The 26,647-nt window shown below is 39.8% G+C and overlaps 1 protein-coding gene across 1 annotated transcript in view; it reads right to left on the bottom strand.

The window, feature by feature from the left end:
• The window catches only part of lrrk2 (leucine-rich repeat kinase 2), a 45,345-nt gene extending 21,850 nt beyond the window's left edge, over nt 1-23,495 (bottom strand). Inside the window, exons 1-22 of the mRNA XM_030054048.1 lie at nt 22,799-23,495; nt 22,318-22,403; nt 20,666-20,775; nt 19,361-19,449; nt 16,677-16,814; nt 16,074-16,208; nt 14,054-14,185; nt 12,627-12,746; nt 11,439-11,599; nt 10,145-10,224; nt 9,794-9,900; nt 8,887-9,016; nt 8,312-8,436; nt 7,152-7,279; nt 5,833-5,977; nt 5,202-5,341; nt 4,404-4,532; nt 3,276-3,449; nt 2,093-2,357; nt 1,255-1,443; nt 512-627; nt 343-415 (exon numbers count right to left, since the gene is read on the bottom strand). Coding sequence (XP_029909908.1) covers nt 343-415; nt 512-627; nt 1,255-1,443; nt 2,093-2,357; nt 3,276-3,449; nt 4,404-4,532; nt 5,202-5,341; nt 5,833-5,977; nt 7,152-7,279; nt 8,312-8,436; nt 8,887-9,016; nt 9,794-9,900; nt 10,145-10,224; nt 11,439-11,599; nt 12,627-12,746; nt 14,054-14,185; nt 16,074-16,208; nt 16,677-16,814; nt 19,361-19,449; nt 20,666-20,775; nt 22,318-22,403; nt 22,799-22,934 — 2,908 coding nt within the window. The 5' untranslated portion in view covers nt 22,935-23,495. The remainder of the gene's footprint in view (nt 1-342; nt 416-511; nt 628-1,254; nt 1,444-2,092; nt 2,358-3,275; nt 3,450-4,403; nt 4,533-5,201; nt 5,342-5,832; nt 5,978-7,151; nt 7,280-8,311; nt 8,437-8,886; nt 9,017-9,793; nt 9,901-10,144; nt 10,225-11,438; nt 11,600-12,626; nt 12,747-14,053; nt 14,186-16,073; nt 16,209-16,676; nt 16,815-19,360; nt 19,450-20,665; nt 20,776-22,317; nt 22,404-22,798) is intronic.
• Between the last annotated feature and the right edge of the window lie 3,152 nt (nt 23,496-26,647).

A 26,647-nucleotide genomic window follows, 5' to 3' on the forward strand; every position in this document is an offset into this window, starting at 1 on the left:
GGTGTAGGCACATATAGAAGCTAGGGTTAGACTGATATGCTGGTTTTCTGAAAATCGGCCTCCGTTATATGAGGGATATCACTACATAAAAATCTGTAGAACCTGCAAATATACTTCAAAATATTTCAGCAGTACTGGACGTTAGTGCTACAAAAGACAATCCTGACAGAGCTTGGTCAGTAAAGTGCTTGTAACTTAATTATTTACAGCTATGTTTTGAACTGAAAAACATCAACACTTGCAGATGTATGAAACTACAACCTGAAGGGATATTATTAGCTTCACAGCACAACAGTGTAAGGTGGAATGAGAAAAAAGTCAGATAGAATCTGAAAGCAGTACCTTTTTGGTTTGAGCTAGCCCTTCCATATCTTCTTTGCACGGGCTCACTGTGTTCATTCTCAGCTTGGCCACTCTGAAAAAAAAAAACAGATACCGATGAAGAATGCTGACAGTGTTCAGGCACAAATCAACAAGTGAATACCAACCAAGGTTACTGAAGACGTTATACCTCTGCACTGGCATGTCGGTGGCGCCCCTGCTTCCTTTTGAAGGACCCTGCTCTCAACTCTTCTGCTGAATTATTCCGAGACTTTGGAGACAGAGCCAATGACAGTGAATCACTTCCTGCAAAAGGAAGGTCATACAAAGATAAGATAGTACACATGAACCTGAGCACTGCGTTAGATGGCAAATAATCTAATAATATAACAGAATATTTGAGGAAATGACAAAACACTGATAGAAACCAGTTCACATGATGTTTACTATGTAGCTCTGGTGGCTGTTGCTGCATTTAAAATTACATCACAATAGGCTCAAGTGTCAAAACAGGACACTTTTGGTTAACATGAGCATCTTTCTACCTGAATGATTTTTGCATTTTTTAAATTGCACAATGCCACGATAATACTGGCACAGTGAAGGATGTTTTTTGAAAACCTACATGGCACTGATACTGAAATATAGAAACTCAGTATTTCTAGCAAAGAGTCAAAAGTGTCCTGGTCATGAGCGCTACATTAAGACAATCACACAAACATAAAAAAAAACATTGCAAAGTACAGTTCATTCACAAACTCATCATTTGCCACATAAGCATGCAAGATCATTTGTGAAGCACAATATTCATGCAATGGAAAATCTTTGCCAAGCGCTAATGGGGGCACTATAATCTGACGTCTATAAACAATAATCTAGATGGGGTACACACAATGCAGGATTAGCTGCAGCCCAGTATCTATGAGGCTTTACCGTCGCTCTCCATGTCGTCATTGAAAACCAGGCCGTCGTCCATGGAGACAAAACTAAAACTGGAGTCGTCACTCTCATCAGACGTGTAACCGGAGGTCAGACAAGGGTCCCCCAGAGTCCTGGGACCACCAGCAACGCTCTTGGACCTCTGGAGAGACTGGATGTACCAGGCCAAGCTCACCCCTTTACCTTGAAGAAAGAGTACATGGTGCACAGAGAATATTCAATACGATCACGTTTTCAGAAATTAAGATGACAGACTTGAAATTTGATGACAAAGTAAACTGAACAACAAACAACCCATACCAGCGAGCTATGTTAGACTACACGTATTTTTAAAAAAAAAAAAAAAAAATCTGAAAGTCATTAAAGTTGTGCTGCATGGTGTGTGAGGAGAAACGACTGTCAACCTCAGAACCTCAGATAAAAGGAGACACCATTTAATTTCAAGAATGGAACTGAATTCGGTCTATAACCTGGGATGGCTCAATTAAGTTTGTTTCCATGAGCAGCACTATAGAGAGAAAAGGAAATCCGATAACTAAGATCTGAGCCTGTAAACGTTGTTCTAATTGAACATGTACTCTTCAACACTTGCTATTTCCCTACATTATTTTCTAAGTTAGAATACATAGAGGCAATTCTAATTCGAAACAAACAAACATTGTGTAGCTCTAAAACCATATACAGGGAAATGTGCACCGCTAGAAATGGAAAAATGCAATGGAAGTATTCATTACGAGTAGAAAAAAAAAAAAACAGCTCATGGAATATGTAATCGTCTGACACCATAAAAACCTTGCATAAAAACATTTGAGAGAAGTGAACATCTCCTCACTGTTGCCATAACGCAGACTGTGTGCTCTGCCTCTTTCTGCCAGCAGGGGGCTAAGCCAGGCAGAGCGCAGGCGGCCCAAGCGGAAGCCCCCCAGGCAGAGGGCGCTGTTGTTCAGGTCCAGACCCAGACGGCACAAAAGCTGGATGATGATGGGTCCGTCTCCCTGCTTCACGCTGACCGTCAAAGCCCTGCGGAGGTGCTGCTCGTGGACACCTCGGCTGAGCAGCACCTCCACCAGGTCCAGCGGTCCACCTCTCTCACACACCTGACAAACACAACACAGCAGCAAGGAGAGAGGGCCTCAGGTTTACCAAACTGTCACCGAGTTTGGTCTCAGAAAAGAATACAGGCAATTCAGCCTCTTGCTCTCAGTCTATTTAATTGCATCATGCTATAGTCATAGGCGGTTCAAGGGGGTGGCAGCTGCCACCCTAGAAAAATGCCTTGCCACCCTAGTTGCCACCCCAATTTCAGACAATTTATTTATTTATTTTTTAAATGTGGCTGTTCGGAAACTCGCTGTTACGAGACTCAAATGTCCGAGTGCAAGTACATGCAGCAAAAGATGACACTCCCACTATTTAAGGGGTTGATAAATAAATAAATAAATAAATATTTCTAATGCCACCTTTTGGTTTTCTATTCAATGCTTTACTCATGTACCACAATAATAGAATGTTTTTGAGTTAAAATATCCTCATTTGGGGGTTTTCCAAGCAAATACTGATATATGTGATCATTTGGTATTAAATCAGCATATATATTTCTGCCACCCCTTAAAGTCTCCATGCCACCCTCTTGCCACCACATGAATATTTGTCTATATCCGCCCCTGGCTATAGTTAAAAGGTGCAACTTCCAACTTGACACTGAAATAATAAAGAGGATATTTTATATATAATCAGTCTGTCTGGTGCTAATAATTTGGAATGTACCACCCATTCAGTGACTTGCAGCATATGAAAAACACCACATGGACACGTTAACAGCAAGGTTAAAAACTTGATTTTCAGGTAATAACGACAACGCCTTCCATCACAGTCTTACCCACAACTGTGCTGTTAACCAATCTTGTTGCTACTGACGATCTGAGCATGAGCTTGCTATCCAGTGTGCCTGGCTGGGTAAGAAGTGGCTACAGTAATTGGCCAAAGCCCAGACACAAGGAAGTGTGACCTCTGACCTGGTAGATGAGAGACTCGGTCTTTGTCTTCTTGTTGATGTCGGCGCCCAGCTGGATGAGACACTCGGCCATCACTGTGTCTCCATCCTTGCAAGCCTTCTCCAGCATGCTGTACCGCAACTCTGAGTCACACCACATCTTAGACAGAGCCAGGCAAGCGGACTTACGCAGTTGCTACGCAGACAAAGATAAGAGATTGGAGAAGTCCTGTTCAAATTAATCTGTTTTATTAAGTTATGTTGAACGCTCCCAGTTCCTTCTAGGAAATCGTTTTCCAAAACATTTCCGAGAAACTCACAAGGATACTGTAGCATGGCTCTCAACGGTCTCCATGTATGTCTGGTATGCACGCACTGTTTGTGAAGCCCTGTTGTATGTGTTCCCTGTGTTATCAGTAAGGCTTGTGTTACAGTTTAATTTGTTGTTAATGCACTGTGCTGTGCTTTTGACGAAAGGTCACTAAGAGAAAAATTCCTGTACAATTACTGTATTTAATGCTTAAATGGATTCAGATTCATCCATGAAGTGTCTCAGATTTTAAACACATTTTGTAACTGCAGATTAATCTGGAGATGTCAGTAGTAGTATGCTCCTGTGGGTCGTGTAAAGTATGACCATTTTGGCAAGAATAGCCACTTTTGACATTTGACACACATTTTACTCATTTGCTGGTAGTCCATAACTGGACATTCACATAGAAACTGATAGGAGACAAGGAATGCAGTCTGTGATGTGAAGAGAAAGAGACAGACACTGAGGACAGGAGGAGCAAACACACATCGTTTGTCCATGTGTGTGTGTGTGTGTGTGTTCGTGTGCTTGTGTGTGTTTGTGTGTGTAGACATTAAGTTTTGGTTATAAATGTCTCTGGATGGGTAAAGGTGAAGTTCAGTTGGCCGTAAAAGTACAACACAGGCCTAAACTATGTACTGCCTCTTATTGTATGCCCAACCCTATGCCCATCTGTTCTCTTCTATGTTTATTATGCACTTAATGAATTTGATGTATTGTTTTACCATAGGAACCTGCTGAAAAACAGTTCTTGAACTGAGTCAGGCTAGTCTGCAGGGAACTGTAATGTTGCATTGTGACTTTCCTTTAAATAAACTTAAACTTAATCCAACTTACTGCGTTGTGACTCTGGTCAGGAGCGTCCTCTCTGAGCTGCTGGAAGATCTGCCTGTCAAAATCTTCTCTCTGCAGTTCAGCAGCTGCTCCCGAACAGGCATCCATCATCCTTAGAGCCACCTGAAAACCCTGGGGGACACACAAACAGTGATGCCCTTTGAGTTACAAGCACAGGCCATTGGCATTCATGTGCAAAGTGTTGGACAGATTTGGTCTACACTCAAAATGCTGTGCCAAAGTGAGTGAGTTCTGAGTTCACACTACTACCAATAACCCTGACTTTATACACTGCCTTCGATGACTGCTAGTTGGACTAATTGTGAAAGAGTGTTAGGCAGGACATTGTACCTGGTGATGGCATTTTCATGCAAGACTAGCTTTTTCTTTTTCACAAACTCTCACATCATACTCAGCGTGTGCTGTTGGTTAAAGACAACATTTTCATGACTTTACATCAGTTTCTGGCATCTGCTTGTTCGAAATGCTGCAGGGGTGATTGCAAGGTAACTATTGCAGGTAATACTTTTTCAAATATAAAAAAAAAGGCATGGTTCCTATTTGCATAAAAATGTAAGATCTTGTGGAAACTCCATTCCAACATACACAACCAATGGCAGAAATCAACTCGAGATTAAAAGGAGGTCTATATGATATTAACAACAGCAAAAAAAGGTTCTTAGACTAAATATTACAATTAAATATGAACAGGGGGAAGCGCAATTACAATTTATTACAATTTTTGATTTGGTGCTTGGATTAGTTGTGCTCCCGTCTATCAAAGCAAAGCACTCAGGTCACCTTCAGTAACATCTCAGGGTCTCCTTTATACTGGTTGAGAGAGGCGACCAGAACGGAGGCCAGAACTGGTACCATCATTCTCGACAGCTTCTTCTTGGATACGAGGTAGTAAAGCAGGTTCAGACCCCAGTAGTGTATCTCTAGAGGAGGTGGGGTGGAGAAAACATGGCACAGTGCGATTAGTCTTCATTCTGACCAAAATTAGTCCTAGATACTTTTAAGGAGTTTACGTTTTTGGATGAGTGAGCTTGATAAATTCCCCAATGCTTGTACTGTATACTAGTTTTGTATACATGTCAAAGACAGTTATCAGTGTTTACATTCAGGCAATGTGTATCATTCACCCACTAAATGATATGAACTGAGGGCAGTTACAAAATTATGTTGGTTGTTCAAAACATATTTGTCAATATATTATATTTTTTTTGTTAAAAGGCATTTGAAACAGTGTTTTTTAGGTTTATTCGTGTCTTAAGCAACCAAAATAAAATTCAAATTCTTCATCAAAAATAAAGTTAATAATATACAAAAAGATCGGGTTCACTAAACCCTAATGTATGGCATGCACACCTGCATGTAATGTAATTTTTTCACGCCCATGACAACATAAGGGAGCAGAGGTGTAGTCTACCTCGTTCACTTGGGAACATCTGTAGTGTATGTAGCACTGTGTCTATGGCCCCCTGCTGGCAGAGCAGGTCCACTGCACCCGAACAGTCTGCCAGAGCCGACAGCACCCTCAGACCGCACTTCTGTATGGATGAGCTGCTGATAAACTACACACACACACACACACACACACACACACACAGTCAGTAAATGCACACAGCATTGAGTGACATGTTTACTTAGAATATTCTGTTTATATATGAATATTCACACCTTAATAACAAATATCCCTGTGTATAATACCATGAAAACACCACATGGTCCTGTGCAATAAACAGGGCTCAATATCATGATCAATATTAGTACTAAAACAGGTTTCTCATATCCAGGATAAAAACCTTTTCTGTTGGTGGTGTATGATGTTTACACATGCTAACTCTGAATGGAGTACTTAAAATAAATTGCCAGTGAAACACTACTTGACAATGAACACTAGAACCTCCTAGACAATGTTATCTGTTATAGCTAAACATTTTTGAAGATAAGGATTCACTCTGTAGAAGGTCCTTTTTTTTTTGGAACGACTGATGTTACCTTTTATTTGAAATTTAAGTTTTTGCTGTAAATTATTTAGTAAGTATTGAGTAAGTGATTTCACTTTTTTGAAAGATGGATATATGGTGGTAATTGTTTACAAAGTCACTTTAGAAAACAACACTTTGCATGCCAAAAGAAAGGAGCTGAGGAATTTATTTCAATTGATCCATTTACTGCGTTCATCTTCAAGTGTGACCAATTCCAAGAAAAAGACAATGTATGCAAATAGCAGCAAATAAATGAATAAATGTCTGAGTTTGAACTTAAAGCATGATCATGTCATCTGTAACAGACCCCCATTTAGTGACCAGTGGGAACTGCAAGAACATCAACAAAACCTGCCTTCCATGCAGACTCTTACGATGCTGGTCACTTGCTTATAGTGGCGACCACCAGCATTGAGCAGGTAAAAATTTGAGAAGGCTGGTGAGGGGTTGGGACTATCTTGAAATTGCAAAGGGTGGGGGGGATTTGTTTTGAAACTGAGTACAGGCAAGAAAGTGAGATAGATATACTACAGTCATTTTGTGCTATTGGCCATTAAAATGCTCTTTAAGTTGCATTCTTTATTTTATTTCTCTTACCTAGCAAATATATTTACCGTCACTCCATTTTACCAAGTTCCACAATGTGAATTAGATTATGATTATGATGGAGCAGGGCATGAGCTTCTAACAGTGGTCACAGTAGGACATGACTGAAAAAAGGTTGCAAAGCACTAGCGGCTTGTTTGTGTGCTTGTACCCTGTTGAGAACCTCCAAGTAGACCGTGTGAGCTCCCTCAACCACACACTGGTTCTTCAGGACCTTTAGTGACACGTCAGCCATGTCAGGGTCCGCCACAGAGACGCCATGCTCCCGTAAACTCCTGTCTGAGAACGCACACACACCACAGAATCAAATGAAAAGAAACCAACTATTGTATACGCATACATGTAAACACACACAACTGTTGTTATCACTCACTAATCTGATTAGGACCCTAACAAGTGCACTACAGACAACAGCGGTCATCTAATTTTTAAACTAATTGGGAGGGAAAACAAAAAACACACTAAAAACAAGCTGTTTCACTGTACAAGCTTTCACTGCAAGCTTTCATTCCCATACACTGATGTCAACTGACTATCAGATTTCCCATTAAACTGCAGATAGGCTGATACAGTGGCATTAAGACTGTTAAGGACAGCTAACTTACCAGCCAAATATGAAGAATGTTATGTCTGAAATGATATGAAATGCTCTGAATATTACCTGACATGCTACTAGGATTTTGAAAAACAGCAAAACTACTAGAGCTTAGCTGCATGGTAGAGTGAAACTCTTCTTAATACATTTGTGAATGATGTGGGTATCCTTATTATTATATATTATAGGACTATAATAATTACAACTACTGCGACGGCTGACGCTGCACGTTAGACTATGCACCACAGCATTTATACTTGCATTTGTTTGCATATACTATAATATACTATTCCCATGCTACAAATAAGCAGCGTGAGACAGCCCTTTTGCTGTTTTGACTGAGGCCCCTCCTTTGGGCTATAAGTCAGACTTGCACACCTCACGCCAAAGCATTTCCACAGATATGGAATGAATGCATGGACAGCAATAAATGAAATACCCGGAGTAGCATCCTGCGAGCATCCCGAGCATTCTTTTCTGTGGCTGTGACGATGGAATGCCCTTAGGGATGGCTTTTAAATCATAATGTCAACATAAAGGGCTGAGTGGTTGAGGGATGATGGCATTGTCTATCGGCAAAATCCTACATCACAGTACTGGCCAAACTGTTTGGCGAATGATCAATGCTGACCGAATGACAAAGAGAAGCACAGTGCAAAAACATCACAGTAATGACTGCTATCACGCAAGAGATGAGGATTTCCTTTTCAAAGCACCTGGACAGAGGAAGACCAGGCTGGCCTGCAGCGCCTCCAGTTGCAGCTCGGGCTCAAAGTTGTGGATCTTCATGTTGCTGAGGATTTGACTCATTGCCATGTTCAGCTCATCCAAACTGGCTGTCCTACATGCATACAAGACAGGTTTCATGCCAAAGTGACAAGAGTTGCATTCTGTGATATCTCTGACATTACTTGTTGCTCATCTTCATTTAAACAGCAGGTAAAGCTTTGTAATTTGTGTCTAAGTTCTATGAGCTGATGCTAAATTAACTTCCTGTTGTCCTCAATTTTTTTTTGTATTAGAAATATGGGTTGTCATTCAGCAGATTACCTTAAAATAACATGGGTAATTCCATACTACTCTCTTCACAAAACAAGATCTTAACTTTTTTCATAAAAATGTATATTATCTGTGGTCTTCTCAGGTCAAATAAACCTGACTCCAAGTTGCACAATGGGTTACACTATTGTGCCTTCCAGCAAATGAACATCCACACACATACACACATGTGCACAAACGTAACCGCACATGCACAAGCACAAAGAATAAAGAAACTATAGTTGTTCCAAACCTTCCCTGGAAGAGGAGGTTGAGCAGTTTGCAGGCACTGATGGAAACTTTGACAGAGGTCGAGTGTTTCTTCATCATCTCCACCAGGTTGACATGGAGGCCGTTGGACAACAGCAGTGAGCATATTTTACCTGGAAAAAGACCAAGTGTTCATGTTACTCACCACCCTTGGTCAAACAGTAGTTTAAAATCCTTTAGTTCATCCTACTTGGAGCAGCAGATGAGTGGGGTCTACCACAATACATTTCATTTCAGCATTTCAACTTTTTATATTGGATTTTGCGGGATTATACAACATTTGTATCAACAACAAGTACAATTGTCTTTTATAATGTCCTATCAGAGAACAAAGGCTTATTTTATAAGGAAAGGAATCGCTTTTTGTATGTTAAACAAGCCTGTGTTTTTCAGTCAGCATTTCCCAGAATGTGTTAGTTAAGGCTGTAACAACTCACTAACCTGAACATCTGACTAAACAACACCTGATACTTTCCATACACCACTTCTGTGTAATAAGCAAGGGCAGACATTTAGTTTGTATTTCAATTAGAAACTCAACTTGGTGCTGGCCTATGCCAACACAGTACAGGGGTACACAGGGAGGATGACAGTGTTGCGTGCAGTCATGGTTTACAATGGCACCAAGGAAATGAGCCAAAGTTGCTAAACTACAAGTTAATAGACTTACTTTCTTACTGAGTTAAATGTCGAACTTTTAAAGAGCCCATGTTGAGATTAAGTCATTTGACATTCTTGTAATCTGAAACAAGTAGTTAATTTTGTTCACATGAATAGATTTTTCTGTTTAGCCCCATTTCTTCATGTACATCTCAGGGTGTTCATTCTAATTAATAAACTATTATCATCAACATCATACATACATACACATACTGGCAGAAGGGACTCACTGTTATTTTTAATGAGTGCACCCATGGCACTGGTAGCAGCTGTGACCACTTGGGGAGAGGAGGAGTGGAGCAGCATGGCTGCCATTAACTGCCTGTGAACAGGAGTCCTGAAAGCACATATGCAACAAAAACACACCCATCTGATCGGTCTCTACATCCCATCTTTTAAATACATTTCAGAAACACCCTTCATCACTTGACATGCAAAATGTTCCATGACGATGAACATTCTCATTTCCACAGTTTCCTTCTCTCTGATAGATAAAAGTGAATAAATTATAACAGATATCAGAGATTGTGAATAGATCACCATAAATACATAGAAAAGTGATATATGGCTTTGATGTCTACCTGTCAGCCTGCTCCTCTGCTGAATGGTTCAGTCCAGCTCCATACAGTAACAGGCTGTGAATGGCCCAACTTGCAGCTTCCTGGAAGAACAGAGGAGATCCACACGTCTGAAGTACTGATAACACTGGTATGATTGTTTACAATTTCTAAATGTGACACGGAGTTTGACATAGAAAATGTGAGATAGTAAAATGCTCTGACAGGAGCCCTAAAAAGCTCAGAGCCCGAGTATACCAGCCTGTAGTTCATTTACATCTGACCAAACAATTTAAAGTCCAATTTATTTATACATTTCTTTACACATTTTTTTTTTCAACCAAGTGCTCAACAGAGAACAAATGACAAAATCACAGACCAGAGGTAAAACAGGAAAATGACAGACATGTCATACAAACTTGAAGTCATACAGTTACACACTGCAAAAACTCAAAATCTTACCGAGATTATTTGTCTTATTTCAAGTCAAAAATGTCTTATTACTAGTCAAAATATCTCATTACACTTAAAATAAGACATGTTGACCTCAAAAGTAACTTGTTTTTAGACAATTGTCTCTTGTTTCAAGTGAAAATTTACTTGAAACAAGTGAAAATTTGCTTGTTTCAATGGCAAAATTTGTTTCTTGTTTCTAGCTAATTTTCACTTATTACAAGTGAATTTTCACTTTTTCCACTGGCAAATTTTGCCGATGAAACAAGCAAATTTTCACTTGTTTCGAGTGAATTTTCACTTGAAACACTGGTAAAATTGTCTAAAAACAATTTTACCAGTGAAAATTGTCTAAAAACAATTTACTTCTGAGGTGATCATGTCTTATTTTAAGTGTAATGAGATATTTTGACTAGAAATAAGATATTTTGACTTGAAATAAGACAAATAATCTTGGTAAGATTTTGCGTTTTTGCAGGTTTGTGTGTATGTGTGTGTGTGTGTGTGTGTGTGTGTGTGTGTGTGTGTATTCCCACATGTATGGGGGCGTGACAATCATGAGAGCGTGAATGACAGACTGCAGGGAAGGCAACAAGGAGAGTAGCTGGTAAGGTGGAAAGTAGGATAAAGCATAATCTGTACTGAGCAGTCCTGAATCTGAACTTGAATCCCAAGACAGTGCAGGGAGCTTTATCATCAAAGGAACAGGATTCATTAGCAAAAGCCTCAAGCCCTCAACCACCTTTTTTTTTTTTTTTCAAATGCCAGACACAATTAGGTGTTCTACATCCTGTGAACAGTCCTGTTGAAAATATGCTGTGAGAGAACCGCTATAGTGAGAAGAGTGAAAGCCTGCTGGACTGACCTGTACGGCCGGCTCAGCGGCATGGAGCTCCAGTGCGGTGCAGCAGACCTCCATCCAGCCCAGGTCCATGTCCTCCACTTCCTCTTTACCCCTGTTCTCCTCCTCCTCTCCATCCTCCAGACCCTGCTCAGCCACTGCTTTGTTCTGCACTATGGTTGCAGCTAAGAGAAGGGATCAGAGAGGTGTAGTGGAGGGTCAATGGGTGTAAATACCGTCTATTGATCTCTGTAAACATGAAAAAGCATTCACTCACCTCCCCCATAGCTTTTATGTATAACTACATGGCAACAAGGCTTAAGATTTTTTCTCTACCAAACTCTTGAATCACTCATTTTGTCGTCTGCCTACCCACTCTTTGATTTACCACAACAGCCCTGATAGGACACTGTAGTATGATTACAGTACCAACACCTCTGATGACCACTCTTGAGCAATAACAGCTATTAACAGCTGACTGCTCTTGGAGCACGAGCTCCACAACTACAGCTCACTTCAAGTCTAGGGAGCCAAAACTTCATCTTTCAGTGCAAAAACCCACTACATTTTCAGGCAAATATAATATGGTGCTACAGAAGGCTCGCTTTACAAAGTCAAGTGGTAGTTTAAAGGCATTCCTAAATTCCCTCTTTGTTACAGTAACTACAAGCTAGCAGGCCTGGAGACATCCCCCTACTGTGCCAATTATGCCAATGAAGAGGGAAGTGTAGCATCTCTGCCTGTAAAGTACTGTGGGTTTTGCACTGAAAGACAATTGACAGGTTTTCGCCCATTAGACTTCAACTGAGCTGTAATTTGAAGCTTGTTCTGCATTTCCAGTTCAGTGCACTGGATAGATCAAGGCAAAAATGTAACCTCCACTGTCTATCCTTGACATTGCCTGTGACAGGAGTAAAGGGGATAGATTTAAAAAAAAAAAAAAAAAAAAATCCTTTAAATGTAGAGAACAAATCACCCCACAGGCACAAGAAAGTATAACTTAACTTAACCAAATGCAGGTTTAAAGATATGTGAAGTCATTTGTGAGAAAGGGAACAAAAAGCATTTCCACAGACTTGCCAAACGGTAAAACTTTTCAACTTTTCAAGACCTAGAGGTTATCAAATCCACCTCTATCAGTTCTTAATTAACCATCCCAGCACAGGTATGCTGTGAATCAGCTTGTGTGTGTGTGTGCGCGTTTCTCCTTACTGAGGTCAGCCAGGCAGGAGAGTGCAGCGGCTTGCAGTGTGGCGTTGTCAGGGAAAGTCTCACAGGCTCTGACTGCAACCCTCTGTGCACCGTTCAATACCAGGATGTTGTAGTAACTCTCTACAAGAAGACAAAACAATGTCACCCTTGGTCAAAGACAGCCTTAACCTAGAGGGAAATGCAAATACTGTTGTATCAATGGCAAGGATTTACTTATTCTGTAAACAGTGCTATCATCACTGACTCAGGGCTCCAGACAAAAAAAAAAAAAAAAAAAAAAAAAAAAAAATGTAGGATGCTTTGTCTGCGATGTCTTTTGCACTCTCTTATGCGTAATAACAATAGCAATAGATTAAAAAGAATAAGTTTGCAAGAGAATAAGATGTGTTGCCACAGCCAAATACATAATGGCCAGGTTTGGTGAGTAACAGAGATACATGTAACAGGATCACATATTTAAAATACAAAAAATGAGTAACTGTAATACGTTACAGACACGGTTTAAAATAGCGTAATAAAATTAGAGTCTCTTTTTAGGACTTTTGGGATGACTGTAGATATTACTTGTATACGTTTTAGCTCTTATTTATTCATGTTTTCATCAAAGTTTTCAACACTGAAACTGTCCCATCACATCTGCATTCATGGTTGCCCCCAGCACTGCAGTAAACTGGACACTCATGAAGGAGATGGAGCTGAATGCTGATTATCCTAAAATAGATTCACTAGGTGGCTAAATTTTAATGACAACTAGTGACAGTAAGATGCAGGTAATCTGGAAATGAATGTAAAACAAATTTAAAAGTACAGATTAACATTTTTTTTTTCTTTACTTTATTCAGCCAGAGAGATGACATTTTGGAGAATGTATTCAGCAATCTGTAATGGATTACATATTATAAGTAACCCTCACAAGCCTAAAAATAACAGAAATATGAATACTGAAAATGATTAATCTGTTTGAGCACAAAAGGTGCAGTGCATTTTCCTCTTGTCATAACAAGAGTTATGAGACAGTTCAGCACAGAATTAAAGCTTGCCACTGTGCATGCCTTTACACTTGTTTCTGTTTCTGTTTGTGGGGGACAGTCCCTACTGACGACCGCCAGGGAAAAAAAAGTCTAAAAATAAAAAACTTAAGCAAATTGGCTACCATCTCAGTTGCCATCTGAAGCCCTGTGACTAACCTGAAAAACTTGAAAAAGTTATTCAAGTTGAACAAATATTGTATTCTCCAAAACAGGACTATTTATCTTATTTCCATAATCTTAGCATTTTACATGACATGAATTTAGTCAAAAACTGCCACTCCAACCACAAATGACACCATCAAGGGAATCATGTGAGGCAGTAATATGTAACATATGAACGCTCTTAGTTCCTGCCCCTATTGCCCCTGAGTGTGACCTCTGACCCCTGGGTCTGACCTGATGTAAACTTTCGGAACAGACAGCAGGCTGTCTCTTGCAGCTCCTCTATCTCGGGGAAGGCGTCCATGGCGGCGATGAGCACGCTGTAGCACCTCACTCCTCCTGACATCAGTATCTCCACATTACTGCCTGGAGGAACCAAGTCAACACATTCCAAACGGCTGTCATGGTTTTTGACAGGGTACATTTATATTTTCCTTTCAAAATCCCATACATTTCATTTTAGGTTGTGATCAAATAATCAATCAAATGCCTGCCAGCTAAGGCATAACACTATTTAGCTGAGGATTATTCATCTCAACAAAACTTTCAAACAACTGGCACAATCAAATTCAACCTCTGTTTCTTTTGAGATCTTCACTTTCCAGAACTACACAGAAATACCGTGAAGGATGGTCAGGGATACGGACAACATTAATTCAACATTATTGAAAAAAAAAAAAAAAAATTAAATAAGATGAAGAAAAGCAAGTTCATAATTTTTTAACATTGTGGTATTGTCTTAAGCCTGAAATCTCTCAAAACATGCGATGAGGGTATGATCCTTCCCTTCATCGTTTTTCTTTTCTTTCTCTTTTCTTTTAAGATCGGAATGTACTGTCCAGGAAATCCACACACCCACTAATATCAATATGTGGGGCTTTCCAGCAGTAAAATAATTGCATTAACTAGCCATGTGTTCTTGGCAAAACATCAAGTCCCAATTTCAGGCAGCAATGACTTTTCCATATTATAATAAAATATAGAAATAAATAAAATAAAATAAAATAAAATAAAATAAAATAGAAACATTAGAGGGTTCCAGTGTCGTTACAAATTGTATGAGGTGAACCCAAACACATTTGATGTACACGTAATGTTACAGTGACACGGAACAATGTGGAACAAAGAATGAGAGGGGCTGCTGTTTTATGGCCTGTCATGATTAATGTGTTTTACTGAGTCATGTTATGTAAAACATGACAAAGTACCTGTGTGTGTGTGCAGGCTATTTAACAGCCCCCTTCAGCGAAAATCAAGTTTTTAATCTTGTTAACATGTCCACGTGGTGTTTTTAAGACACCATAACACATATCAGGAGCAAATCTAAGCCATTTTAAGGCATGAAGCAAGTTTTTCCATGGAAAAAAAAACTTCCACACATGTAATATTGATGAACAGAGATGAGTTTTTAGGGGTTTAATCAATGCTTGGAGGTTGACTTCTGGGTGAAAACATATGCATTCCCAAACTACTCCATATAAACACTGCTACATAGAATCCACCTAGGTATCCTTACCAGACTGAGGTTAAGTTTTTAGTCTCAAATGGATTTATATGTTTCTGCACCAAAACCACTGACAGAACTCAACTGGACAGCTGAATTCCTGTACATGTATTCTGCCTGATAATCAATTAGTCTATTCCAGCTATGCTGCACCTAGCTTATGTGATAGTCTAGTGTTTGAGGTTAAGAATAAATCACACTGATATTACTGACAGTGAAAATACTGAGGACTTTTGATACAGAGTGTCTTGGAGCCGACCAAACATGTCACTGAGGTTCAAAATGGCAAATGATTAAACTTTCAGCAAGAGTTCGGATATCATTTAGTGCTCCTACTTTTTTGTCCTCTTTTTTTTATGAAGGACGTTATTCTGATCTTCTCGATTCAGATTCAGACTGAAGTTTATTTTGTCATTCCAACCATATCAATGTAAATATACACATGTAAATATAAATTTCCGCTTCTCTCTGGACCAGGGTGCAAAACATCCATTAAAGCTCAGAAACTTTACATTCTGTCAGTTCTGACAACTGTACCATATCAAGGTCCACCATGCAAAATTGCCAAAAGTTGATTTTTCAAGCTGCTCTGCTGTTCACTTGCTTCTAATGTTATAAAGTGGTAGAAACCAGTGTAGTACTTATAAAAAAAAAGAAGTTCACAACAGCATTAAAATATTAGTCCTTTTTCTAAATAAAGTGTTATTCAGTTCTTTTTAGTACAGTCTGGTGTGTGTAGTGAGGGCTCACCAGGGCGGGCCAGAGGAAGCAGCACATTTATGGCCTGTAGCAACAGGTCAGGACTGTCCGGGAACCTCTGCAGAGCCTCCAAGACCACGACATGGTCCTGGTTCTCCATAAACTCCATTAGATGGTCATCGCTCACTAGACGGAAATCAATTAGGGCAGACAATCATTTACAGAAGTGTACTGTTAACTTGATTCAAATGTTAATACAACTGGAAAATGCAATTCCACAATCAACATGTCTATGTCTACAGGTAATAGAGTTAAATTTTAACTCTGGCTAATGTGAAGGTAATTACTACATGTTTGGCCCAGAGCAGAGGTCACTTTTAGGTAGCAACAGGGTCAGTCATTTACTAGATGATTCTATGAAGCTGTTACAACAGATAGTTGGTGAGGTGCTGCTGTCATAAATCTAACCAGGACTTTTTTCCCCGCAGAGCCTGGGAAAGGTAAGTGAAGGGTTTCCTGGATTTCTGTCTACAAGGAAGCTGGGTTAATCTACAACAGATATTTTCCCAACAGGTGCTACAGTAGACCTACAGTAGACATTTACAGACATTCATTACTCTGCACATTACTTCATGTGGGTAGGTGTGTGTTTACCTCTCTCCAGCAGGACCTGCAGGGCACAACAGCCTTGCAGCTGCACTTCTTCACTGCTAGGAAATGTCTTCATCGCCTGCACCACCAGGCCAAACACATCCTCCTCCTCCTCGTCCAGCACCAGCAGAGGCAGCAACTCTGTATGGACACACACAGGCATGCATGCTCATAAAAACACACATATAATAACAACTGTCTAACATGATATCAATATGAAAAGGGTCTGATTGTGGTCATGAGAGGGTGAAAGTCTTGCTTTGGTGCAATGTCTAGTGCTTCCCCCAGAAGTGTTGTCACCCTGTCATTTGCTCACTTTTTGTTCATATCCCATTCAAAAAAAAAAATGCAATTTTTCAATCTTTTTGTCTTGTCACCCAAATATTTAAGTTACCCTCTATTCTTCTAATCTTCAGCAAATGAAAACAGTCCAGTCTTTTTCATGTTGGAGCAAACATTTTACACAAAAGTCCCTCAGGATCAGAGGCAGGAAGACTGCTATCTCGCCATCTGCTGGAATGTGCTTCACTGGTGCTGCACTTTCACTGACTAATAAAGGCAGTACATGGACCATGTGATTTGTCTCTTTAATTGAATCACTTGCCTTCTCAAAATAAATGAAAAACTAGTCATGATGTAATACAGGTTATTACACATAAAGCGAAAATCCCCGTCACCTTTTGAAAGGCAGAGACTGAAACCTTGTGGCACTGTAAAAACTACCTTTGAAAACACACAGCATGTTATTTATATGCAAGTTTCCTCACATAGGAATTGATGTGATGACGTCAATGTATCATAAGACATGAACCTTTCAGCGGCTGTGCTGGCTGGTGTCCTGATCAGACCCAGGTCAAATAGTATTTGCACATAGTAAGCATTTGTTTACTGACTTTGAGACATTAAATTTACTGCCGGGGACACTTAGTAGTACAAAGAAAAATATTACAAGACTAGATTACAAGACAAAATGGTCTTTTTGACATCCCATGTTTATTTCTGTACTGTAAAGCACTTTGAGCTGCATTTCTTGTATGAAAGGTGCTATACAAATAAAGTTGAATATAATTATCCCATCATGAAACTGTTCACACATGCAGACATGAATGCAAGAAATAAAACACTCCCTGATTCTTGGGCTCATTCAAAAACCTAAGTGGTAATGGAACAGCAAACTCTGTGACCTGCTACTTTACCTAAGTTATAAATATGTAACATCTGTGAAAACTGTGACAAGCCACATTACCTCTGTCTTATCCTGTTTTAGACCAATCAAACCAGCATGTTAATTAAGCTTTACACATCCTCAGATCTTGAGTTTGTCAGTGGAACGAACAGCCCAAATGTGTCAGAGAACCAAACCTTTCTCCCTCAGGATTTTGGGAACAGGTAGTGGAAAACAACTCAAAAATATGAACTAAGCTGGAAATGAGGTTTTAGAACTGCAGCATGAGTAGTGATTAATAACTGCAAAGCCAAAGTGTAGCTATGTCCTGTTAATGTAATAATAATTAATATCCTTGGACATACTATAACTTTATCTATTAACAAGTAAAAAAAATCTGCACTATACTGTCTGACTAGAGCAGATGCTTCCTGTGCTGCAGTGAGCTTTTATGACTCACTTTCACAATATGCAATTTGAAGTATTTGAAATGACTTTACCAGAAGAATCACAGGCTACTGAAGAACCCTGTATGACACTTCTTTTACTGCATGTAATTGAAGGCATGTCTACATTTATTCAGCCATTCTACATGAGATTTATCCCTCCAAATGAAGCAATGTGACAACTTATGGATAGCTAAGGAAAGACAGTTGGGAATCTCACTATCTTGCTATTTTCTTGAGTGGGCTTGCTGTTGTTAAACGTGTTCATTCCCCTGTATCTGACCGGCGATGACGAATGAACTCTCACACACTGCTTCTTGCAATAAACCACCTTATTTTATTTTGACGTTTTCAAATAATTCTGAGGAAATTATCTGGAGAACTGTTCACGAGAGTAAGGTCTTCCCCTAATTAATCAAAAATTAATCGAAACCAACATGCAGAACCTTGATCCGATGTAATCTTGCCCATGTCTGTAATTTTGATTAATTTTAAGTGCTGTATCTTTTCTGCACTCTGTGTCTTAATGTAATGCCCCCTTAAAAATGTATTATCACGTGTGTAGTCATGTGACACCATCCTGTCCAGTCTGTGACACTCAAACAGCATGGAGGACATGGCTCAAAAAAAAAATAAAGAAAGAGACTGACAAGCTCCCATTGGGTATTACTGCTGTCACTCTTCAATCTCACTTCTTTTGTGAGTCTAGGCCTGACAAAATGAAATGAAAAATGTGCTAGGCCAGCTGGGTCTGCAGCCTTGAGCGAATTCATTCAACAAGATAATTAGTGCTGACGGTCGGGCCTGAGAGCACCACCAGCCCAGACTAGCCCTCGTTCTCAGTGATTCACCAAGTTCCTCTAGTCAGTTCACCTGTCATGACCTAGGCTTGAGTTGTGTGGCATGAAAGAGTATGAAAATCATTTTGAAATGGTCAAAATCCCCCAGCCCTCATCCTGCTGTCCTAGGTATATGGTGCTCTTTGCATTTTAAAACAAGCTAAGATTTATTTGCAAACTCTATTTGATCACAGTGTAGTCAAATGCATTTTGACGACGCTCTAACTAGGGGTGTACCTGATCTGAGCAGAAGAGCCAGGGCTCGGAGTCCAACCATGGTCACTCTGCAGTCCTTCCTGTACTGGGACAGTACTTTCAGAATCTGCCTGTTAAAAAAAAAAAAAAAAAAAAAAAAAAAAAAAAAAACAGCAACACAGGTAAATATTTAACCAGTGCAGTAGTCAACTTGAATAGTGTGCAAGTCAGTTCCAAGACCAAGTTCAAATGGGGGTCAAGATCAAATCAAGACTGACACTAGAAGAAACAAAAGATGTTGATGGTTTCTTAAGGATGACCAGTAATGTTTTTCTATTTTTAAATCCACTCTGTCCAACAGCCTTCATCTTCCAACTCATCAATACTTTGGAAGACTTGTTAATACACAGACGTTTGTGGGGCCATTTCATGCACAGTTCTCTACAGGTGAAACTGTTTGCAGTGCTCGAGACAACATAAGGCAAACACCTATAAAAGCATGGTGTCTTTAATCAATGTCCAACAGTGTCAAAACCAAGACAAGTCCAATCTAACCAAGACATCAAGAAAGTGCTATTGAGACCTGAATTGCGTACTACAGCCCTGCATTTACATGAAATACAGAAGCACAGGAAGGAAAAACAGCAATACAGCATTGGCGCTCAGTCTTATCAGCTTTTACCACCCCTGTAATCGCAGAAATGCATAATCATGATCTCTCGCTCTAAGCGAAACTATGCAGAATAGTGAAATCAAAAAAGATTTTTTTTTCCAACCAGGCTCTGGTCTTGATTAATTACTAGAAAAATCCAGGAGTCTTTGAATACTCACAAAGAGGCCATTCACTATAAATAATATAAATGTAATATGGTATTTATATTGAGCACATGTATAATCTTGTAAACCCATAGAATTATGCAACCCCCTTGAGAATCACTGGTATGCAGCATGAATACACAAAAGAGCAGGTGTATAGGAAACCATGGCCAAACTGTGAACACACTACACCAGGGGTGTCAAACTCGTGCCATGGAGGGCCAAGAGGCTGCAGGTTTTCATTCCAACCAAAAACTCCACCAGGTGATTTCACTGATCACCCTACCTCCAAACAGAGAGGCGGGACTAATCAGTGAAATCACCTGGTGGAGTTGTTGGTTGGAATGAAAACCTGCAGCCTCTTGGCCCTCCATGGCGCGAGTTTGACACCTGTGCACTACACCTATGCAGAAAACACAAAAATACAAGTATATGCAGGTGAAAACTCCACAAGTTCTGAAACTGCAACAGATATCACAAGCAACAAACAACAAAGACAAAACCATGACACCACAATGTGCCTAGACTTACTGGTGAACTCCCAGCACCTCACTGTCCTTGGCTTCCTGCAGAGGTCTGGTCAGCTGATCCAGTGTAGCAGGGCATATTTCCACCAGCCGGCACAGCAGTGACCAGCCCACCTGTGGCAAGAGACGTACATGCTCAAACACCTCATTAATTGATGGATTAAAAAAAATAAGTGAAAATTACTAATTCCTAATAAGGAGGAAAAACACATTTCTTTACCACATTTCAGAGAAAAGATTCCTAAAGGGAATTTTAATGTATTTCAGTTACTTATCTGACAAAAAATACAACAATCACCCTGCACTCCTTAAAGATGCAAGCAAAATGTTAATGTAACTGAGATCAGATTTTGTTTTAATTATTCATCATTCAGTCTTTATGTGAAGCAACTGTCTAGCATTGTGTCAAACAATCTTCTCATGTTTTTGTGCTTTTTTGTCAAGCACTGGATTGCAGCACTGTGCCCAATACACATTTACCCTCAGGGACAAAAGAAAAAAAAAAAAGTTTCTTCTACTCTGTCCTACTATATCTGACCAGTTTGAATCACGCTGGCAGTCTCACCTCTGATAGGCCGCGTATACAGCAGTCACAAGACTATAAATATGCTACATTAAGGCAAGACAAGTTTATTTACACGGCACCATTTAGACGCAAGGCAATTCCAAGTGGTTTACAGAAATGCAGATAATAAGCAATTAAGCAGTTTAAGATTTTTAAAAAGTTCCATATTTAATTAATTGGAAACCCACGGTAAATCATGATGTTTTAAGCCCTGATTTATAAGAGCGGACAGTTTTAGCAGCCCTCAGGTATTCAGGAAGCTTGTTCCTCATGTGGGGAGCATAGAAACTAAATGCTTGCTTAGTTTTGATCCTGGGAACACAGAGTAAACCGGTCCCACATGACCTGAAGGGTCTAGATGTTCAATAGCATACAAGTAAATCAAAGATGTATTCAGGCTTGAGACAATTTAGTGCTTTATACACCAATAAAGGGATTTTAAAATCTATCCTTTGACACACAGGAAGCCAGTGCAGTGATTTAAGGACCAGTGTAATGTGGTCCACTTTCTTGGTGTTAGTGAGGGCTGTGGCAGCAACATTCTGGATGAACAGCAGCTGTCTGATTGAATTTTTTACTAAGACCAGTGAAGGCACTATTACAATAGTCTAGCCTGCTGAAAACAAATATATAAACACATTTTTTTTGTTGTTGTTTCTTGTTTACACAGAAATCCATTAACTCTCTAGCTATATTTTGAAGGTGGTGGTAGGCTGACTTTGTAATGGTCTATGTTGCTGTTGTAGAATAAAGCTGGGGTATTTGTTTGGAATGACACTGAAGCGACCTTTGCAGGTGATCATGTGGCACACTCTTAAAGATGAGTGTGTGTTCAGTTTGGAAGGACACAGATTAATGTTACAGGTCAATATAACTAAAATGATTAAGACATGCTGTATTGAAAGCTGCCAAAAATGTCTGCTCAGCCTGACTCTGTACGTCATGCTGAGGTTGTCAAGACTCCCTCGAGGGCTTGCATCAAAAAAACATAACACACCACTGATATTAAAAGAAAAATAATTTCACAAGGGAGCAGGACAACAGGGTGCACTCTGTTGTCTTCCTGTGAAGTTGCACATGTCTTACAGTACCTGCTGGACTCCTCTGGCGTTGATGTGAGATGACAACACCGGCATGAGAGGCCTCTGAACATCTTTGTCTTCAAACAGCTCTGCTGCTGCACAAAGGAGCAACAGTTCAGGATGACACATTAGCTTTGGGGGGGCGAATAAACAGGCCTTACACGCTCATTTCTATTTTTACAAGCCCATAACAAGGCTTGGGACTGAATCTAGGAATAACAACTCTAAAAATAACGAGTATTCCACCAGGATGCAAGTATGTTTTTTTAATTAGTTTGGCTTGTTTATCTAATCACAGCAATGAGATCAAACACTGATTTTTAAAAAGTCCAAAATAAGGGAGTTTTCGAAAAATAAAAATGACATTACAGTAGTACACATTCGTACTCCTAATTGCCTTGCAAAAAAAATCAAAACAGCATGACCAGAGGAGCACACATGTGTATTAGTAGAAGCTGTATGCATGCCAGTGGACGGACGTGCTGCTTACCACAGTCTGTGTGCGCCAGGAAAAGCAGATCCTGGATGATTTGAATCAGTGTGTTTAGCTGCCTGTCTTCCGGTGGGTTTTTTAACCTCACTAGTAGTTTCTTCAACCTCTCTTCCAGTTCCTCTTTGTTAACCATGATCTTTCAAGTAGGCTACTGTTTCCCACCCGGCGACTTGACGCACATTTAGCTTATTACGGCGCTTCAAGGCCCACAAACAGCTGCTAGCGGCCGCATCGCTGCCGCATAGCATGGGATCAGAGCAGCAGCCGCCGGGAACAGCTCACACGACACGGGAAGCGCTCGCAAAGTTTCACGTGTGGAGTTGACAAAAATCCTCCTCGGCAACCTTCCTCTGAGAGGGCAACATGTTCCTGTATTTGAGGTTTGACTTCTTCTGTCGTTTCAGTTTGACAGCGGCGCTCTCTCACAGGCGTGTTCCTCGTTCCCTGCGGACATATCATATGACTCCAGTCAGAGAATACTTCCCGTTTGGGGAAGAGAGGAAGACAACAACAGAAGCCGCGAATATTCAACCACCGGGACCGGCCGGTGTTTTCCCAACCCAAACAAGAAATCACGGCTGTTTGAAATGTGCAGTGTTTGTAATACGTGCCAAGACTGCCCGCACTAATTTAGAGCAAGCCTGTGACTTTATGTCGGTATTTAACGCAACATTTGCAGCTCCAGGTCTCCACAGGTGTCAACTGAAACACATGTTGCTTTGCTAATGGACTATACATCACATACCAGCCTACCCACGGAGCAAAAATTGTGACATTTCACGAATCCCTAACCTACTAAGCATCACTTATGTTATTTTAATTGACTTTCCATCTGTTTCCTTATATCCTCCTGACTACCAGCAGTTCAAATTTGTCCTCTGTGGAGGACATTTGTAAACCTGAATATCTCCCACCCACAGCATACTACTGCATTAACTCCTTTTGCTATCTACAGAGGACATTTAGGGCTTTTCAGTGATACCGAATGTGAAGGGGTGGGGCTTTGGTACCTTTCACTTTCTCATTCAGGAAAATGGCATCCGTCAGTGCAAGCACATTTTATGGGAAGAGGAAAAATAAGTACATAATACTTTTTATTGAGCAAATTTTGGCTTGAAATGTTGTTGGCATATTTTATATAAGTCTCTTAAGAACACATTAAAACCTTTTCTGAATCATTTTAGCTGTATTTTAGCATAGTATTTAAGTGTTTAAAAAATGTCCTCCATAGTGGACATTTGTAGTTATTTCCTCCATGTTGTCCATCCTGTCTCAGCATCCTCCATCCTCTGCCTATGGCATTGAACCTCCGGACACATGCAGAAGATGGTCCAAGAAAGACAAAAAGTTTGTCCAGGTGTCAAGGCCACTGGCAATTGCTGAGTACAACACCAACATGGGTGGTGTGGACTTGGTTGACCGAATGTTGAGTTTCTACAGGATGGCCTCTCGCACTCCGAAATGGACAGTGCGTGCAGTTTTCCACTTTTTTGACCTAGCAATCACCAACTCATGGCTTCAGTATAAGAGTGACTGCCAGTTTCTGGGGAAGAAACTACTGAAGTTCCTTGACTTCAAACTACTCCTTGGTGAAGACTTGGATGTCCACTGTGGACACATGATATCTTAAAAGCACAACAAAGCAAAACAAAACAAAACAAAAGTGATGACGGATAGTTATGTGGATATTAAACTCATTCTTATGTTGACTTTTTGGTATTTTCTTTGGGACTAACTAGTTGCCATCAAGGTTCCGTTTCACATATATGGTGTTCAGATGTCCACTGTAGTGGACACATGATATCTTAATAATAAAACCTTTTTTTTTTTTTTTTTTTTTTTCAAAAAAAATTTTTTTTTTTTCAGTATTCTAATTACCTTACAAAGATTGGGGAATTTTTTTTAAAAAAAATTGTGATTGGACAATATTTTTTTCCTGGTAGTCAGGAGGATATAAGCCACAGTCTATCCGGCTGCTTTTGGGTTGAGGATCCGGTGCTGTGTGCACAGAGAGGTGCACACAGCACAGTTAATGCATTTTTCCAAGTGCTGGGTATATTTCTTGTGACTGAGAGAATAGCCTGTCCTACATTCACAGTACCGTGTATACCTTAAGGCCTCATTAAAAATGACTAGAAAGAATGGGTTTTCAAAAGAATCTGATTCCAGTATTTTCGTAGATGGAACTTGCATTTAGTGTCTCAGGTGGCCATATTAAGTTAATGGGAAAATATGAAATATGAAACATTGAGTATTTTATGGGGAAAATAAGCTTTGAAATGGTCCAAATTGAAAAGTATGACTGTGTATAAGACTAACATCAATATTCTAAATAAATTTGGCCATTAAATACTCTGTTAAAGAAGTTTGACTGATTTTATCAAGCTTGGCCCTAAAAGAGGTCTGCAGATGTACACCTGAGACAGTCTTGGCTTGGAGCACGATGAAAATCAAACTTTGTCATAGAACAACAATGAAGACATCGTTTGAAAGGTCTTGACCTATGGAGCAGTAACATATCTCAGTGTGAAACCAGTGGGCAGTTCCTGCTCCTCAGGAATGCCCTTTGAACCTTGCACCTGAGACACTTTTAAAGGCTTACAATGCAGCAACAAAAAATGGCAGAGACATGGGGTCAACATTTTTGGAAAGCTCTTGACCTCTACTGTCATGTCCGATGGCAAACCAATAGGAGGCGCCACTGACTAGTGTCAAAACATGGAAAAAACATGATTTGACTATCTTAAGAAAAACAAATTTAAAATCTGACCAGGCGTTCTTCCCACACCCAAAAACTTTGATTAAGACTGCAAAATTAGTGATCACAACTTCATATAATAGACAAAACATGTTAGAACTACAAAACCTATGGCGCAGGACACCTCTGGGTGTTGCAACTTCGCGTAGATTGTAGTTCTGGTGCCCCTCTTCCGGGTTAGGGTAAAAGTTTTGAAATTAGGTTTAAAAAACATACATACAGTAGTTTTTCAACAGCAAAAGCATATCCTCAACATGCAGCCTATATTTAGGCTATATCACGAGTAAAGATGTGTTATGAAAAAAAAAAAAAAAAAAAAAAATATATATATATATATATATATATATATATATATATATATAAATCTTTAGTGCTATTTTTGACGTGTTTCCACAGTTTTTCCACCCGCTCTGTTTCGCTGACTGAAAGGGTTGTGTTCAATGGCGTAACATATCAGCATATTATCAACTTTCATGCACTTTATTACACTTTATTGACTTTATTGATGAAAGTAAAATCGGACACGTCGCTGATAAACACTAGGATTATGGGTAATGTAGTGCTTCTTCGTGATATGACATCGCAAATAAAAGGTGTTTTCTTAAAATAAAGTTGATATTATACAGGACTTGTGGACTCGGTAGAAGCACATGGCATCGTTACACAACCTCATAGCTCGTGGTAAGTCTGCCTTGCATGGTTACAACGTTATGGCTAATAATCAGATCTTTTTTCAGAATATCGATTAAATTTGCACTTCCGGGATCTGTGAACCACCACCCACTTTGTTCGTTATTATGAAGATTCTTTCAGGTTTCTATCGTTGCTATGGCTGTTGCTATGGACGCTGGAGGAAGCAGTTGAACAGCAGAGCAGCAGACTAATTTGCTGTGTTCATTAAGATGAAGACCCGTCCTTGTGGGAGGCTACACAAGACTCTTGTGTGTGCTCCTATAAGGGTGTCTCATGATCTTCACTCTGCTTTATAATAAGCTGCGGTTTGTCCTGTCCCTTTCAAAGAAACCTTTAACAGCGTTAGGAGGGAATATGGAAAGAAAGCTGCTCCTTTGGAAATGTATGATTTGTTT

Source organism: Myripristis murdjan, chromosome 6 (assembly GCF_902150065.1).
Source record: "Myripristis murdjan chromosome 6, fMyrMur1.1, whole genome shotgun sequence".
In the NCBI taxonomy this organism is placed as follows: Eukaryota; Metazoa; Chordata; class Actinopteri; order Holocentriformes; family Holocentridae; genus Myripristis; species Myripristis murdjan.